The 17,644-nt window shown below is 30.1% G+C and overlaps 1 protein-coding gene across 3 annotated transcripts in view; it reads left to right on the top strand.

The window, feature by feature from the left end:
* Positions 1-15,688, top strand: part of LOC124360630 (thymosin beta-like) — a 39,634-nt gene extending 23,946 nt beyond the window's left edge. For 2 of the 3 annotated variants that reach the window (XM_046814399.1, XM_046814400.1), the window contains 4 exons: positions 5,128-5,241; positions 8,212-8,325; positions 10,137-10,250; positions 15,563-15,688. In XM_046814399.1, coding sequence (XP_046670355.1) covers positions 5,128-5,241; positions 8,212-8,325; positions 10,137-10,250; positions 15,563-15,588 — 368 coding nt within the window. In that variant the 3' untranslated portion in view covers positions 15,589-15,688. The remainder of the gene's footprint in view (positions 1-5,127; positions 5,242-8,211; positions 8,326-10,136; positions 10,251-15,562) is intronic. The other variant, XM_046814401.1, reaches the window with a different exon arrangement.
* The last annotated feature ends 1,956 nt before the right edge of the window (positions 15,689-17,644 follow it).

A 17,644-nucleotide genomic window follows, 5' to 3' on the forward strand; every position in this document is an offset into this window, starting at 1 on the left:
TTAATTTTGAGTGCAAGTCTAAAATGTGCGGTTCAAAGGTAAGTTTCTCATCAAGCAAAAGACCCAAATATTTTATTGATTTCACTTTTTTCAAAGGTTGACAGCTACATAATTGAAAATTGCAGTTTAGTGAATGGAAAATTTAAAGGGAGAAGGAAAGTCAAAACCAAAAAAACCAAAATTTACAAAATTTGTTTTACTGACATTCACTTGCATTTTATTTATTAAACACCATTTTCTTAATAGTAGGAGATCAGAGTTAATTGAATTAGTAAGAAGGCCAGAATCTTTTCCAGTGTAGAATAGAGCTATATCGTCTGCAAAAGCATTTATATTTCCTTTAAAATTAATATCTAATAAGTCATTTATAAAAATTAAGAAAAGAGTGGCAGAGGTCGTTGACCCTTGCGGGACACCTGTATTGAACTATGAGTGGATCACTAAAGTTATTATTTATCTTTACCTGCTGTCTTCTTCCCGGTAATAAAACTGTGGAACCAATTCAGAGCTATTCCTCTGATACCAGCAGCCTCTAATTTTGTTTAAAATAATCTCATGATCTACCATGTCAAAAGCTTTTCTGAAATCGACAAATAAGCCCGTTGTTTTTTGTTTTGAATTTAAGCCATTAAAAATTAGTTCAGTTACATTTATTAAAGCACTTTCTGTCGATCTGCCCTTAATAAAACCAAATTGTTTGTCACTAAAAAAATTGTGATATATTAAGAAAATTTGGTTTAACCTTATCAACATAATTTTCTCAATTAATTTAGAAAAAACAGAAAGAAGACTAATAGGTCTCTTAGATCGTCTAGTTTATAAGAATTTGGTTTTTTTTAAAATAGGTACTATTGAACTTAGTTTTAAACTTTCTCTGGGAAAATACCACTAGAAAAACTGTTATTAATGATATAAACCAAAACTGGCGCAATTTCTTTTATTATATTTTTCAACAGACAAACGTTAATTTTGTCATAGCCAGTGGATTTTTTGTTTTTTTAGACTATGAACAACAGCTGTTACTTTCATCCACGGTGGTAGGAGTTATAAAGAAGGAATTACGTATGACACGGGTAGGGAAATGTTTCATTAGAGGGTGCTGAACCTTGTTGGACTGACTGTACTGAGATAAGATGCCTATTGATTACCTGGGCAATAGAGAGCGGCTCCGTTATCAATGTCGCGTTATCAAGCTCAACTCGGTCGACGCATTTATCTTTGTTGCCGTCCAGTTAAGCTATTGACTATTTTCCATTGTTGTGAAATGTCTCCTTTACAGTTTTCTAACATATTTGAATAATAATTATTTTTTACATAAATCAATTTTCAGATTTTAAGTTTGTGGAGAATGTTTTAAAATAGTTAATAAATTCTGTATCATACGGTCTTCTTTTCGAGATTTTTAAAAAGTTTTTTTTCCGTTTTTCCAAATTTTTTAAGTAGTTTTGATGTAATCCACGGGCTCAGCACTTGGCTTTCCTCAGTTTACAGTCTAAAGAAACTATCCTGTTACTATTAATTATAATATTATCTAGAATTTTATAAAACCTATCATAAACATAAATTGACATCGTTTTCAAAGTACACTTCACTCTCCAATCAATGTTTCTTAATTCAATCTTAACCTTATTATAGTCTATTTTATACTCTTAAATGCATTAACAACGCTATTATCAATAGTCTCTATTGTCTGCTTACTAAATTTAAGTCCCAAAACACAGTGGTCGGTAATACCTAACTCAAATACATCACTATAGAATGTATTTATATATCTATTTCTAACAAAGATATGATCAATACTGGGTTCGTGAATTATCAGTAATTCTAGTAGGTTTATTTATCAAGGAAACAAAACCATTACTATTTAAAATATCCTTGTAAGAATACGTTTACTGGTGTTTTCCTCTAGTAAGTTAATATTTATATCACCAATATAAATAACGTTATTTCTTAATTTCAGTGACAAGTTGAGTAAGTTCAAGCAAAAAGGAGTTCTCATGTACATTTTGTAATCTATATAAGCAGACTAATTTAAAAAACATATTATTTATATTTGACTTCAAGTAAAAGGGCATCGCCGGCATATATTTGATAACAAGATTTCTTTGCAGTCTATTGATTTTATATTCAAAAACACACACAACACCACCTGCTCTATAATTGTTATTGCAATTAGCATAAGTACTGTAACCAGTAGTGCATAAAGATGTAATTATCACTACTTATTCCAAATCTCACTTAGCACAATAAAGTGTATTTTTGTTTGATACTACTTAATTCAACAACAAATGCATTAAAATTCTTCCTCAAACTCCTGATATTAGTATAAATTAAGTTATATTTATTCAATGTACTTCCATGATCAAAAAATACTTGTAATTCAGTACCTTCGCTATTGTTCATTCATTCATTTTAAAGCTTATACTCATGTGAAATAACCAGTTATAGTAATAAATAAGTAACATAGAACATAATATAACAATATACAAATAATTAGAATTTAGAAAAACCAAAAGCACAATAACAGATATTTAGCAACAAAAACAGATAACTATGAATGAAAACAATCAACAATAACAATAACTAACGACAACAATAGAGCTCTGAAATAACAACAACAAAACTTAATAATAATAATTAATTGTATAATATATACTGTGACTTACATGTTTATTTAAGCTTGTTTAGTTCATCGTACGAGTTCCACCTTGATACAAGCGGTCCCCCTGACATTTCCTGACAAAAAACTTCCCTCCTTACACCAAGCGTATTGGTACCCTTTTCTCTGCACTTAACTTTCAACTTAGAGAGAAAAATTTTGTTATCAGGATTCACTTTCAACTTAGACGTAGAAAAATTTTGTTATCCGGGTTGACTTCGGAATTTATCTTTAACTGTTCTTGTAACCCTTTCTTGTCCTTATACTTGCTTAGTACTGTGTGTCCGGATCTGGAGAACTGGAACGATGAGGGGCGGTGGGCGGTCCTTTCCGAAGGACGGTACTCGGTGGGCCGTCGGATGTCGCTCTCCTGGATCTCCAACTCCCAAGGCACACCAACGTCTCTCACCAGGCCCGACCACATCCTCCCTAGGAGTCTCAGGAATACCGTTGACTTCCACATTGTTCTTCCTAGAGTACTGTTCAAGTGCTCTAACTCTGTTCTTGAGAGAAGTCACCTCGGTATTAAGGGTGCTGTTCATAGCTGTTAGGCGTTCGTTTTCTTCTTAACCATGCTAATTCTTCTTAAATAGTTTTCATTAGGTTCGTAGACTCGTCCATTTTTATTAGACATGAACTTTACAGATTCAGCTAGGGTATTTAATCTCATTTCTTGTAGTTTTTCATTTCTTCAATCATTCTGCATTTTAAAATCTTGGAGAGCACTGATGAGGTCGTTATTAGAAAATGTAGCCTTTCGACAAGTCTTTTGTCTTTAAATGAACGAGTCTTTGTTCCACGACGTCATCTTGGATCATCTTGGATGCACTTAGAATGAAAATACTTTTCACAAACTTCCAGCGCACGCTTCACCCTCTGAATCTCTTTCGACATCATTACAGTCTATATACCACAGATGCCACAGACAGGACGACATATTAAAAACAAATACCAAATATATTCATTAATTACAAACACGAACGATAGGTTAAAACACAGTTCAGTACTACAGTAGTAGAAACACGCAAGGCACACAGTAGGTCAGAGCGTCTTATCAGCTCGCCGGTTGGAGCTAGACTGAAAATACTTATTGTACATATTGTACTTTGAAAATTTTATTTGTATTGGGTTATATTTTTTAAATGCATATATAACATTTTTATGAATTTCCAATTTATAATAATTGATATGTGTATAATAAAGCAATCAAAACCATATCTCATTTGCTAGTTCCTTCATCTGCATGCTTTCATAGTGACAATTTATGCACTGGCTTTTTCACTTTTTGTATACACTCCTGAATATATACAGTGAATATATATATATATATATATATTATATATTTATATATATATATATTTATATATATATATATATATATATTAAGAAACATTATTTTGGATATACTAATGAATGTTGTACTTTTGTGCATGTGTAAAATATGAATAACTTTGCTATCTTTTCTATAGAAGTATTTAGCTTTTAATGCCTCACAGTGAACATATTATGTTTGTAATGTGTAGAATATTTTTCAGACGAATAGTCAGTATGAAAAATGTCTAGCTATATTTATATTTGTAGATTAAATTAAAAATTTCCATATTAGCTCTGAGACTTTATCTTTATTAAAACCGTCGTAGATATACAAATTACTAATTACATTGGGCATTAATCATTGGCTAATTTCAAGCTAATTGTCAGAATAGTATTTCTATTAGAAACATTTTCTTAAAGTTATCTACAATTATGAAAGTGAAATTTGCTTATATATTTACTCTCAAAAATAAATTTTTTATAAAATATGAATCAATCATTAATATGGTTGGCACTCGTGATAATTTTTCCAATAATGATTTGACTAGTAATATTTTTGTTCAGTTCTGGTAATTAATGTTTTAGATGTTTTATTATCATAGACATTTTGAAACATCAGATGTCCCTAAGAATCTTAATTTGAATTAATGGGACATATTCTCTCATGCACAGATGCGATGAACCTCTGTTAGCCAATATTTCTACACATATTAGTGTTTCTATCAATATATAATTTTTTTAACAAAGTTATGATTATTTAAAAATAGTAAAGTAATCATATAATATAGATGGAATATTGTGCTCCTGTAGTATATATGTTTGTAAAATTATGATGGAAATAAAAAGGTTTTTTTTAAATTTGACATACAAATTTATAGGTAGCGGTTAGACTTAATTTTCTTTAAATTTCTACCAATGGACAGAAATAGTGAAGGAAAATACTAAATCATTACTGTTAATGTTTAGTATTTAATAAACAAATATTAAAAATCTACTGCCGGTTTACCCATGGAATTCAAAAGGGTTAATACCTGTACTTAAACATGTTTGCATAATTTCCTATTCCTGTTGACTTCTATTGTCTAATTCTTATGAACATTTGTGAAGAGTGTGATTGTAAGTTTCCTAATTGTATGCTTTCTAACATGTTATAGATGTAGCAGCAGAGAAGTCACAGAAAGCTCTGATAGAGGATGTAGAGGGCTTTGACACAGGGAAGCTCAAACATGCCCAAACACAAGAAAAGAATCCTCTGCCTGATAAATTTGGTAGGTCTAGCTACAACACTATCTAAACCTTGCTTGGCTTTCTTAAACACTTTTTCTTTTACGTGTTTTTGTGTGTTTGATTTTATCATTTAATCATAGTCCAATATGTTTTCAAACTTATTATTGACATGATATTCAAGTTACTTACTTTCATTAATTTTTAGAATGTTGCATGCAATTGTATAAATTTACAATCATAATTAATTTTATTATTAGTATATTAAAAAATGTAATATTATAAAAATTATTACAATGTATTTTTAATTCATTGCATGTATTAAACATTACTTTACAATTTTGTCAATTTTCTCTACAGATTGTCTATTAAAAAAGAAGTTATTTTCACTCAACAATTATTGTGCACATTTTTTCATCAAAAAGGTGCAATATTTTGTTTGAAGAAGATTCCTTTGTTGCTTTTTAATCACATGTGGTTTTGATTTTTTTTAATTATTAACACCTTTATTTGAAAAAGCAGTCATTATTAGACAATTTCTAAAAAGTAATGCAACAAGACATCTAAATAGACCACTCACTTGTGACAGTTGACATAAAAACACATGTTTTAATAATTATGTCAGTACTTGATAGATACATGACCTATCTTGTATTTACATTCTTTTACAAACACATTACAAATGGGTAAAATATTATTATAATTATGACTTATCAGGATTCACTGGTATCACTTGCTATTTTCCTTTCATTTTGTCATAATATTATAAAAATAAAAATAATCTTAAAATATATTTTTGAGGTTTTACCAATTACATTTCAGTTTACTTAAACAATATCTACTGTACATGGAATAAGCCTTAATATTTTTATTTGTATATTTACAAACAATTCATTGAATATTTCTATTACACATTAAACAAGATGTTAACGTTTAAATTACTTATTATTTCATTACTTTCTTTGTGACATATTGTGAATTGTGATACATGTCAATTAAACTGAGCTGATACATTAATAAGTCACTGAACAATTATAAGAGCAGGTAAATGAATATTTTGATTAGTATCGGCCCTAATATATAGAAAAACAATTTGAGCATATGGAGATTTTGATGGGTAATTTACTGTATTTTATATTAAACACCCAAACCTCAAACCATCAGCATATTTTAAAATAAAATATTTATTAGGAAAAATTATATAGAATTTGTATATAGATCCCTTCATGCTTTTTTAAAGTATAATATGTACTCCATGAAAGAAAGAAAAGTAATGAATTTTGAAAAGATTCAATAAGAAAAATAATAATTTGTATCTGTTATTTTGTTGTCATATATTTTGATCAAAGTTGTTTCTATGCACCATTCAAGAAGGGCCTGCATTTAAGAAATAGTATTAACACTTAGTATGCTTTAAGCGGACTACCAAGAGTATATCGCACCTGTCTAATAAACTAATATACATAAGGCACTAAGGTTAATCCATTATAATAGTGATATCATTTTCCAACACTGTTATCTCAGAACTGCAGGCTAGATTGTCTGCTATGATGTCACAGAGTGTGGCAGCTTTACGACTTCCATTGAAGTGTTAGATTATACTGTATGTATGGAGTAGGCTGTGACAGTGAATGATTGTGCTGGCTTTCCTGAGTTCATGGTAAATCCATGACTTCAGAGCAGTCTGATATAGAACATGAGAGTTGTCCTGGGGTCAAAATTCAGGACATAAATCAGAGGTTACTGATAAAAAAAGATAAGCAGTCTTCTTGTGTACATATACTTTTATGTTGATACTGATAAGAAAGTGGTTATCATGAGGTGATTGGAAGCTAGAGGTACTCCATGTCATGGCCTCTCACCTCTTATTTATGAAGAACACTTTTCCCAAAGCCAACTATAGTTTGGTTTATTTACACAATTTAATGACTAGCTGGAATTGGTGTGTAAGATTTTGGCGTTCTTTTTGTCAAGGCAAACTGAACAAAAAGAACAGTTTGGGATAGTAAGTGTGTTCTCGCATGGCCGGTCGACATTTTACCAAAAGGGTCTGTGTTCGTGTAGTGTTTCAGGATAACTAGGTGCCAAACACTGGTATACATGAGCCTAGATTTACAGTAGATTTTAATTGCATATTCTCAGGCAATGTTAATTTTATTTGTTCAAACAAATAATGAATATAAAAATACTGTCTTGAATACAAAAAAAATCTTGATTAATTATGATTAAATAACAAAAAAGCAAAATCACCAAAAATGAAATTTGTATATATTTTTATAAGAAATAGAAATTTGGTTTTTCGTGGATAAAGATTTTTTAGAAGCTGCATTATGGTATATGAATAAAGGAAACATGAAGGGTTGTTGAAGTTGTGCAACAATAAATTTTTTTCTATGTTAACAAACATCAATCATTGTTAAAAAATTACAAAAAAAGAAACGCAAAAATTGCTGAGAAAATATTTGTTTGTATAAACTTGTTAGAAGCGATACAGTGCAAGAAGCAATACAATGCAATACGACTAAGTATGATTATCTGGGTTATTGTATCTTTTAAGAAAATAAAACATAGTATTACAACAAAAATTAATACAATTCTTTATTGTGTAAGAAATAAAAAAAAAAAACATAAATACGGTAAAGTTGTATTACTTTACATTATTTTTAATAATACACATAATGTATGAAACAAACTCAACATGGGATTTTGACTTAATATATGATCACTTTTGACTTAATATACGCTGGTGGTAATGATGTTTCCTCATTTATATTTAGTGTCTGTGAAATAATCATAAGTGGTTCAGTAATTGCTCTAAACTTGAGGTTTGATGTACAATACAATAAATATCGGTAAGTATTCAAAAAGAAACAGTATATTATTTTTAAAAGTAAATAGAACATTACTTAGAGCATGTCAATGAAAGGTTTTTGAGCACTTTGGTATGAACTAGAATTTTGGATATGTGTTTGTTGTGCATGTGTGTGATGCTTAAATTAATGCATTGCATGTAGCTGTACTGCAAGAAAAGCAGCATCTGAACCTCATAGAGGGTGTTGAACACTTTGACAAGTCAACCATGAAACATACAGAGACACAAGAAAAGAATCCTCTGCCTGGCACTCAAGGTACTGGTTTATGCTCATTTAGATTTTAAACTAAGGAAAATTCTGGTTGAATAGCTGTGTACAGTATTGTATTTCAGTTTATCATTCTTTTGCAAAAGCGTTGTAAATATGAAGATGTTTGGTGTTAGTGTTTCTGTAGTCCATGTTAATGTTAGTTATATATTAATTAATGCTTCATTTATTGCAAGTGGATCTATGTAAATATTAGATTCCTCAATAAATTTGTTATAAAAATTATTGAGATAGGATTAAAAATGTAAATTTATCAACATTGATCACTTTTATATTCATTTTAAGTATACACATTATTATATGAGCTAACTACATAATCAAAACACTTGAACCAACAGTATTTGGTTATCCATTATAAAAAGCCGTCATTTAAATGGTATTCATGGATATCCCGTCCAATTATATACCCTCTCCTCATATTACATTACTTTTGAAGAAGTAAATAAGATTCAATTGTGATAAAATTAAGAGCAGGCTGTAGTGAAATGACCTTGAGTTTTTTCCCATAAGAACAATGTTAAACTTTAAGCACTATTCTGTCCCTATTTTTTGACCAAAAGCATTGTTGGAGACATGGCTCATTCGAAAATCCTATAACACACACACATGCTTTTTTAGATTTTTTGTAAAGTTTAAATGTCTTTACAATATTTAAATGATGAAGTACAAGTATTTGCGACTTTTTTTTAAAAATAACCAATAAATATTATAGAAAACTCATTATTTTATATTATAAACGTTTATAAAAATATATTTTTTGTCATATAAACTAAGTATTTCTGGTATCAATATGTTTTTGATCAAATATATAATAAACCATGTTTGATCCAAACACCCTCTATATTTGGCTTTTTCTTGACACAATAGCATGATATGACAGTTTTAACCAATGTAATTAGGCAATTCCATAATCATGCTGTATGGAGATAGTTTTGTTATAAAACTTTGACTACATAGTTGTATAGTACTGTTGTCTTCTAGATAGCACCACAATAATTGCTGTCAACTCCTCCCCATATTGTCCATCATATGTCAGGTTGGCATAACTGTGTAAAATATTATTTTTCTTGAAATGTAGTCAGTTGATGTTTGTTGTTTTAAAGATGGATCTTCCAAAGTATAACATTTCAGTTTGTAGCTTGAATCAAGTTTAACTTTGAATTAACGATTTTCCTAATATAGGAATAGTTTATTAAATTGTGTTTATATCATTAACGTGTAATAAATCCACACCATAAAAAAAAATTATTAAATGTAAATAATGTTTAACATGTTAAAGATAGATAGACTCTAACTATTAACTGTGGATTAAGGATATCTAAAATACTTATAAAAGACATAGTGATTTGAAAACTTAAAATATTGCAAAAGACCCTAGAAAAACTTACCACAAAATCTACAGGTAATTCAAATCTTTATCTTTTTTGAGTGTGTATCATTTACTATTTTTCTGTTTACTTAACAGTACTTTCAGGTTGTTTAATTTGTTTATTTTATTGGTTCTTGAAGTCCATTCAAGCTCTAAACAGCAATAATTTGACTGTGCCTCTAGAGTAATATTTGTAATAGAAGTCATTAAATTGCTTAAAAAACTTAGTCCTTGTTGTTGTTATTCATTTTAAAATAGTTTTAACATTTTGAAGAATGAAAATAAAATTATAGTAGTTACCTATTGTTTTAAAGTAAAATTTTTAGTAGCATTATTTTGAATATCGTATTATTAAACATTGTATTAACACTTTGTATTATTTATTTTGTGTTGCAGTGTTAAACTTGAACCATTGTATGTTTGTTTGTAGCAATTGAAGCAGAGAAAGGCCAGCAGCAGTTGATCGCTGGGATTGAGAACTTTGACACAACAAAGCTGAAACATACAGAAACCTTAGAAAAGAACCCACTTCCTACTAAAGAAGGTACAAACAATGGAATATTATTTTACTAGATCTAAATTTACCTGTCTGAACTATCACTTTGTATTGTGGAAATTTTAATATGCCTGTAATAAAATTAATAAAACAATAAATAAATATTACAAAGTAATTCAATTTTTAATTTATAATGTTAAGAAGTTTAATAATGTATGACATAATTTTTATTATTATTTGTACATCTTGACAATGTGTAATGGTTAGGGGGGGGGATATGATGCCGGTTGATCCAAGGAAATATGAAATACTTAATAAAATGTGCTAACACTGACTACTCAGAATGTGAATATTATAACAAAACTGCTGAGTGTGGGAATGGGATTGTTAAGCCAGTGTTATTAAGAACTTGATAGGGCCTTATCGAAACCTTGTCCGTCTTTGCAATAATACTCGATAGAAAGATTCTAAAGACTTGAAACTAGGTGCATGGTTCAATACTCCATTTTATCGGTTTATTTTATTATTATTCTGTCAGTAAGTCGAGCTACTTCGTTTTAGAGCAGTCCAAAAGTTATGTTATTGTACTAAACTTAGCTAAATGAAATATTATGGGTTCAGATCATAATAGTTTTGTAGCATAACACATTAACGTATCTGCTGCCATTGTCAGTGTCGTGTCACTGACTTTTGATGAAAGTATGAATTTACAAACTCAAGCATTGTGTGTTTATTTACTGTCCCATAAAAATAAAGTTTCATCAATAAAATTTTTTTAGGTTGAGATGATGAGATGGAAAAAGATTTATACACTATCATTTTTTTGTACGTCATAAAACATGTATAAAAGATGCAATTGAAAAAAATCGAGTGATATACGTGATATCCAGTGAAAAAATTGTTTGGGATATACGTTTTAGAAAGAGACATATAATTGTTTGAAAATAAAAATGTATTTTAATACTCTTTTAGTGTGATCATGTAATTTAAAATATATAATTGTATGTTATAGGTTATTATACAGATAAGTAATATAATTTTGATGCTTATTGTATAAAAAGTACACAATTTAACAAGATTTTGATTTTGTTTTCATGAAAGCAATTTGTTTGGTGGCCTCAGAAAAGTCCAATGTAGATAGATAGATGGAAATTAGTGTTCAAGCAGCACAAGATGTCTCTCTTATCGAGGTTCTTTCACAGGTCTACAATATATTACGAAATGGTTGCAAATTAGTAAAATGTTGTGTTTTTACAAAAAATGACATATTCACATCCTAACATTTTAATATATTTTCTGTATGCTTATTATACTTTGAAACCTTTTCTATGTTGTAGAACATTACAATTCTGAAAATTGAATTTTTTTTTTTTTCAAGAAATAAAAGTTGTAAAAAACACACAAAATACCGTCAGACAATGCATAAAGGAAGTGAATTTATTATAATAAAAACTCATTGTTTAATAATAATTATCAAAGTTCACCTTACTTATTTACTTACTAGGTCACTCATAGTAAGTAACTTTATAAACTGAAATAAAAAAATAAAATAAAAATAAAAAAATGAAATAAAACAATAAAATGATGAAAAAAAGAGAAATAAGCATTATTTGTAATCTAGGCGTAGGCCTAGGTATAACAACTTTTATATCACAATTTAGCCTAAAGACTTGTAAATGTTACTAAATTATTATACGAGGGCCATCCGGAAAGTAGTACCCGTTTGTGAAATAAAGACACAGAAGTAAATATTAACAAATATAAAAATTTTTATTGAAAAAGAGCATACCTTAAACTACTTCTCCACATCTCCAAGCAAATTTAAGCATTTGTCATAATGTGTGACGAGTTTTTTGTATTCCAGCGTCATATTCCTCCGCCGCCAGCCGATTGAAATACGTAGTCACGCCTTCTTTAAGTTCTTCATCGCTGTCAAATATTTTTCCCGCCAAAAACTCTTTTAAGTTTTGTAAAGAGATTAAAATCTGAAGGGGCCAAGTCCGGACTATACGGTGGATGGTCGAAAATTTCCCAATTGAATTGCTGCAGAAGTTGTTGTGTTATCCCTGCTGCATGAGGTCTGGCATTGTTATGGAGGAGAATGACGCCATATTATCAGACAATAGACCTCTCCGTCGATTTTGTATTGCCCGCCGTAATTTCTTTAATGTTTCACAATACGCATTAGTGTTAATAGTGTCTCCACAGGGCATAAAATCAATATTAGCAGTACACCACGTCGATCCCAGAAAATGGTTGCCATAAGTTTCCTAGTGGACAGAACAGTCTTGAATTTTTTTGGTTTCTTTGGTGAATGAGTATGATGCCACTCCATTGACTGTCGTTTACTCTCAGGTGAAGCATAACAAACCCACGTTTCATCACCAGTAACTATGCGATTCAAGAACGTGTCTTCTTCATCAGAATAACGTTCCAAAAATGTGAATGCAGCAGCCATACGCTTGGTTATGTGCTCATCTGTAAGCATGCTAGGGACCCACCTTGCACAAATTTTTGAATAATGCAGATGGTCTTTGACAATTTCATGAATAATTGTTCGAGAAACATTAGGGAAATGTTCACAGATGTCATCAATCGTGACGTGCCGATCGTTCCTCACGAATTCGTCTACTGACCTCAGCAGTTGATCTGTAATGACAGATGGTCTCCCTTATGCTCATCGTCGTGTGTGTTCCCCCTCCCCAAGTTGAAATTACGACACCAGCGCCGAACAGATGACTCTTCCATCACATTGTCTCCATACACTTCCTTTAATTGGCGATATATCACAAGGTCGAACATTTCTTGCGTTGAGAAATTTTATTACAGCCCTCACTTCACAACTGGCGGCGTTTTCAATTTTTTTAAACATTATGAACTGCCACAGAAACAACACAGGCAATGCTAGCGTCACGGAACTTGTAACAAAGAAGGCAGACAAGCCACTGAAGCGATCTGACCTTGACCGGCGGCTACTCGCATCGTCAGCGCCTCACGCGGCGGAAAGGGTACTACTTTCCGGATGGCCCTTGTACAATAAATGAATCACAAATAAACCATTGATCACGGTATAGTTCATATGTACAAGCTTAGAATTTATAAATAAAAGTTTAAAATACACAATGAGTAATACCAGAGCATTAATATGGAGGCTACAGTCATCTAATTATAAAGTTTGATAACAAAATAAACACTTATAATTTACTTATTCCTTAAGGATAATTATACCACTTGATGGAAAATTTTACTAGGAAAAGTTTGATGTTGTCTGATTCTAACACAACTTTAATAATATTACGACAAGCAACAAAATACTAGTGACTACTGAAACTAGTTGTCTAACATTACAGAAATGTTGCAAACAATGGTTGGGCCGAAGGTCTTTCTTCGAAACATATATCAACGAACAGATGATCTTATTGAGAAAGAAATTTTGAACGCAGTGATGTAGCCACTCATTCCTAAATGAAGTTTTCCCGTGGCAAAAGAATAGGGAGAAAGTCTGTTTTTTCGTGCTCTCTCAAAGTGCGTGACCAGACACAACATCACATTTGTATTGCAACCTTATAATTTTGGTGCATACTCTTTACGAATTATTATTTAATAAACTATATATGAAATTAATCAGTGAAACATCGCAATTCGTTTGGTATAATATTTGTCCAATTTAACTTTAATTTTCAATAGCAAAAGTTTGATAAATAAATAACTGTAACATCAAACAGACGACCAAAGATCAACTTTGGAGAAAGTTTTTTAGTGACTAGTCACTAGTCGTTTAATAGATAGAGGGTTAAGTTATCTAATATGTAATTTAATGTTTGAGCAAAAGTTTATCAATAAAAACATCATCATTCTCAAGCAATATGCCCAATGTCATGTATCATTCTCAAGCAATATGCCCCATGTCATGTATCATTCTCAAGCAATATGCCCAATGTCATGTATCATTCTCAAGCAATATGCCCCATGTCATGGATTAACATTTTCCTGAAGAAAAACATGCCTTTTTTGTGTTGTTATTTTTGCTTGAAAATATTACAGATTTAAAACTTAATTTCAAAACCTTGGACTATGGATTTAGCACATACTGGATAACCAAACCTTAATTGTCATACCTTTGATAATATTCCTAAAAATTTAATTTCTAATTTTCCAACACAATTTAAGAAATAATAATACTTCTTGAGCTTGTTCTCTGATTCTGTATATATATATAAAAAAAATGTATAACATAAAATTTTGTAAAATGTGGAGAAAACAATTTTGTTCTGAAAAAGTTTAAATTGTTAAAGAAAAAAAATTTGATACAACAATCATAAAGCATTTTATTATTAATTCACTTTCTTGTCTGTGTGTTAATCCTTTTAGTGCCAACCTTCATATATACAGATGTTTGTGAAAGTAAACAGAAATTCCAATGTCCGTATATACAACGTTGTGAAAAAACAATGCTGACATCAATATATACGAATGTTTACAGTAAAGTACTACTGCGATAATTTATAAAACGTTTTGTAAATTTGTTGGAATTTATACAATTAGAATTTAAAATATTTATAGCGATTTTGAAGATTGATTAGATGTAAAGTTTAAAATTGGGTGTAAAACACAAAAAGTGATAATATAGCTTTCTAAAAAAAAAACAACTTTAACAGTTTTAAAAATATTAATAAAAACTGTTTATTTTTGCATTTAGCATATATTTTTAAAAAATGTCAGAAAAATATGCTTTGCAAAGACAAAAACCAGTGTATTATTCTGGGAGTTTCTTACTATCAGTCAGAGATGTGTGTTAGTTTTTTCAAACCTGTAACTATATATATATATATATATATATAAAATATTCTTGTTGTGTGTGTTAGTTTTTTCAGGCACATATGACGTAATACATAGGCAATTAATTATGAGGGAGTCATCCATGGAAGTTACTGCAGGAGCCTTAAAAAGCATTGCACATCTGTTAATAAAGCAAAAATTTTCAAAATTCATGAAAATACCACTAAATACACTTGTGGGCTATCATTATTATATCAAAATAAAAAAGTGTCAAGTACAATTTTTAAAGATTTAATTTTAAGTTATTTTAATTGTTGTGGTTCGTTTATTTTTATTTTTTTTGGGGGGGGTTATGGAATTATATGCACTTTTATTATTACAGTGAATAATGATGCCAAAGTATTCTCTGTCAATGTATGCATCAAAAACATGATTTTTGTTGAACACAACCTTTTTCAAATTATTATTGACCACAAGTTTTTTGCAGGCGGATTAAACAAGATAATCTTTAAAAACTAATAGTGATAATAATTATATTGTTGAATAAAATGGTTGGTTTTAAATTTATACTTTTGTTTCAGCTATTGACATGGAGAAGAAGGCATAAATGGATATCGATGGTTTAAGAAAACTTAGCAACCTTTCCATCTCCTGCATACTGTTGCTCTCCAACCTTTTGATACTAATCTGAAACCATTGAAGACTTATAATGTTTCCTGATCGTCGTGATTAATGATACATTCCGCCCCTTTCCGTAATCATTTTTATAACAGTTTTATATGAGTAAGGTGCTTCCATGTCATTTTTGAAATGTGACAGTTTTGTATTATCAGATAGTAAGCACCCTTTTCAGTATATTTTGTACATTTAAGTTAAAATGACCAAATTTTTGTTATTTCTATTTTTGTAATATAGGTCTAACAATGAACTTATTATCAATATTTATTATAGCTTGGTAGATAAAGTTTTTATGCTTTTTATTTCCAGGATAACGTTACAGATGATACATTTTAAGTTATTTATATTTTATAGTTTTATTTATTCTTTTAGTACTAGTCTCAAAATATATAGTCAGATTTTTCTAATTATAAAAAAATAGTAATAAAAATGAATGAAACCAACGATTTGTGTTTTACTTTTATTTATTTTGTTCCCTTCTCCCTCATAATATTGGAATATAGTATCACTTGTTTACATTTTCTATCCAGTCATTAAAGAATATAGTCATATTTTTTTCTTCACCTTTTATTTATAGAGCCATAAAAAATATAAAGTAGTCTTTAACAGTAAAATTTAGTTAGGTTTTAAATATATGTGACTCTATTATTATTCTTCAAGAATATGTAAATAAAGAAATTTCTCTATTTTCTAGTATGCTACAGTAGAACTGGATTTAAAAAATTCAGGCACCTTGTCTTTACCTGTGATTTGAGCCCTGGTATTGTGGTTTAGAGGTATGGAAGACCCCCAATTAAAAGGGAGCCCTTCCCCCGGGAAAATTTGAAACATTAGGTGCAAAATGGTGATTTTTAGTGAAATTTACCCTAAATATTGTGTATTGTTTTGTCTGAAAATATTAATGCTTCGTCAGTTATAACATAATGTTTGTACTCATATTGAGAAAAATTTAAGATTCTGGACAAACTTAATGTCGTTAATTTATGACTCAGGTTATTTTAGGTCAGATAAACCACAATGGTAAACATCACTTTATCACTGTCATGTACATTGGTAAGTCAACAAGAAAATTACAAGTCAATATTAAGTACTTATGAATAAATCTTTAAATTCAATGTCCTGATTATCACAGAGTTAGCTGTTTATAAAACTCGATTACTTAACATTTGTAATCAAGAGCGTGAGGAACAATGCAGTGCTACACCGCTACTGCTAATGTTTTGTTTGCATGACAAGGAGTAGTGGTGATGGGTAGAAGGGAGGGGATGAGTCACAGTCAAGTACCAACATGAACCCTTGCTCGCACTCGCACATGTGCAGTGTCCGTTCCTCGCACAGTGAGAGATATATACTTCAAACACACACCAATTCGCTGCTCTGCTTCCAATGTCACCATACACTAGCCCTGTACATTCACAATCATGATATGTACGAACAAATATGAAATATATATGTACAACACTATATACGGTAATAAAAAATGGCTAGCGAAATTATATTATAATTGTGGTGCGGGCCCCTAGGCACATGCCTATGTCGCCTATGCTTAAATCCGGCCCTGTGGTACTGATTATACTGATGAATGATATTGGCTATCAACACAACAAGCAATACAAGATACTCAGGCTGTAGGGCTGTACATACCATGAAGCACAAGGCAGAGATGCCACATTAAAATAAGACAAAACATATTATGAATCTTTTTTTAACTATAGCAAGTTAGCAAAGGTAAAAAACCATACATTCTAATAAGCATCAATAGGTTAATGAGTATCAAAAGCAAACAAAAGTGTATGTGAAAATGATGGCAAGCATTATAGTTCCCCAGTGAAATTTTGAATTTTGTCTATTAAAAGCTTTTATTCTGTCTTGCACTAAATACTGTGCTATATACCTCTAGTTTTATTAGAGATAAGAACCAATTTTCACTTTATACGAACAAAACAGTTTTTTTCATATTGATTCAGAAATTTCACTTGATAATT

The sequence above is a fragment of the Homalodisca vitripennis genome, chromosome 4, assembly GCF_021130785.1.
Source record: "Homalodisca vitripennis isolate AUS2020 chromosome 4, UT_GWSS_2.1, whole genome shotgun sequence".
Lineage (NCBI taxonomy): Eukaryota > Metazoa > Arthropoda > Insecta > Hemiptera > Cicadellidae > Homalodisca > Homalodisca vitripennis.